The 1980-nt window shown below is 34.0% G+C and overlaps 1 protein-coding gene across 6 annotated transcripts in view; it reads right to left on the reverse strand.

Annotated features, from left to right (window-relative positions):
- Positions 1-1980, reverse strand: part of LOC106471831 — a 21463-nt gene that overhangs the window by 9322 nt on the left and 10161 nt on the right. For all 6 annotated transcript variants that reach the window (XM_022400435.1, XM_022400437.1, XM_022400434.1 and 3 more), the window contains one exon: positions 1374-1849. In XM_022400435.1, the coding sequence (XP_022256143.1) occupies positions 1374-1849 (476 nt within the window). The remainder of the gene's footprint in view (positions 1-1373; positions 1850-1980) is intronic.

Genomic DNA, 1980 nt, shown 5'->3' on the forward strand with positions numbered 1-1980 from the left:
GTCATCGAACAAGAGCGTATATTGTCTAATTAACATTAAACAGATTGTAACGTAAACATTGGTCTATCTTCTTGAGTTACTCATAAAAAGACAGACCAATGTTTTGTCAAAACATATAGTATGTATCTCCAAAAAAAAAACACTTCATTATGATCATAAATCAACTTATTATTATATTAGAAGAATTAAAGTTACTTGTTTGAAAGAAAAACACGACTTTCATACATCCTATCCAAACATGTCCCTATTTCTACCATAAACCTTCTACGACTCAGTTGAGCAATCTACGGTTTTTAATAATAATGATAATTAATTTTAAAACACAAATTCTAAATATTTTTTTTTGATTATTATCTGGCAGATCAATAGCAAGGTAAAAGATTTTGCAAAAGAAAAGAAAAAAAACCAATAATAGATGACTTTGTAGCTTTCACCAGCCCCAATCACGAAACAGTTAAAACTGATAACTTATGTTGTGTTTGTGAAGAGCTTTTTTTCAATACCTTTACTTTATTAAGTAAAACAAACACATGATTTATGTACTGAAAAAAATATTGTTATTCTTGAACAAAAACAAAAGATTCACGGATACAAACCTTTTTTTTTTAGTTTATAAGTATCACACTTTCAACTGGGAGAAGGTAATTCTCCCGACAGTTAATGAGTTATGTAACCGACGGTTAATGAGTTATGTAACCGACGGTTAATGAGTTATGTAACCGACAGTTAATGAGTTATGTAACCGACAGTTAATGAGTTATGTAACCGACAGTTAATGAGTTATGTAACTAACAGTTAATGAGTTATGTAACTGACAGTTAATGAGTTACGTAAAAAAGTCAGCTACCATTGTCTACTGATAAACAATAATTTGTACTTTTTATCCGCAACATAGCGACTCATAGAATTGGCTCCGAGTTGTTGCTTTTTTCAAATACAAATGTTTATTAGCTCATAGTTCCATCATCTCTTGACCAATTTGAGATCCAATTACAGTTTTGGACTCAGGAGGTCAAATCGTTTCGACTGATGTATTTGTCCGTGCCAAAGGTCTCATAGATTAATTTACTCTAATCCTGCCTAAAAGAATTTCAAGTGCCAGGGCTATTGAGCATTCCCTCTTGTTTCTTTAAATGATGTAATCACTCTCTTTGACAGAGTTCACGATGTTAGAAAAACACAAGTTCAAGAAATCCTATAACCTGAACTCTTTCAAAAGGTGGACCTTTCAAAAGCACTTGGGTTATAGGGTATCATATTTCTCTGGCAGAGTTAATAATCTGATGACTAAAGTTAGTTCTTACTAATATAGGGATTACCTTTAAAAGCAGAGTATGATACATTCAACTGGCATTGACTAAAGTATTACTTACAAGGGATCAACAACTGAAAGCTGAGATGTGGGAGCTTCTCCAGCTGTACCATGGAGAGATTTTACTCGTCTCTCTGTTTTCTCCAGTTCTGCGTTCCTCATTACGTTCTGTGATGGAGCTTCTATACAGAACTCTCTGTTGTTCTCCTCAACTTCTTCTGGCTTAAGTCTTGCTATTCTCTGCAACTGGAGTAGTTCGGTTTTGGAGATCACACCAATTTCACCACTGGACGTAGGTGACAAAGATGAAGATTTTTGTTTCAACTTTCCATCCATTCTCTTTTGGTGCTCACTGCTTCTAAAAGCAGGATGGGATGGATTTGGTCTACCTTGAAAAACGTCCCTACATTTAGAAGTTTCTCCACTGCCCTTCACAACATCCTTTCTTTGAGCTGAAGAGTACCGACTTTTATCACTCCTTACGGCTTCTTCGCGACTTCTGACTTGTTCTGAATGCATAACTTTACACTTTGGAACCTGAAACAAGCTGTGAATTTAGGAGTGTAACATTCATGACAAATCAAATGTATTCTACATAGCTTGCAAAGGTTATATATATATATATATATATATAGCTAATGAATGCAATTACTATAATGTTTTATCAC

The sequence above is a fragment of the Limulus polyphemus genome, unplaced genomic scaffold (genome assembly GCF_000517525.1).
Source record: "Limulus polyphemus unplaced genomic scaffold, Limulus_polyphemus-2.1.2 Scaffold4890, whole genome shotgun sequence".
Taxonomy (NCBI): domain Eukaryota; kingdom Metazoa; phylum Arthropoda; class Merostomata; order Xiphosura; family Limulidae; genus Limulus; species Limulus polyphemus.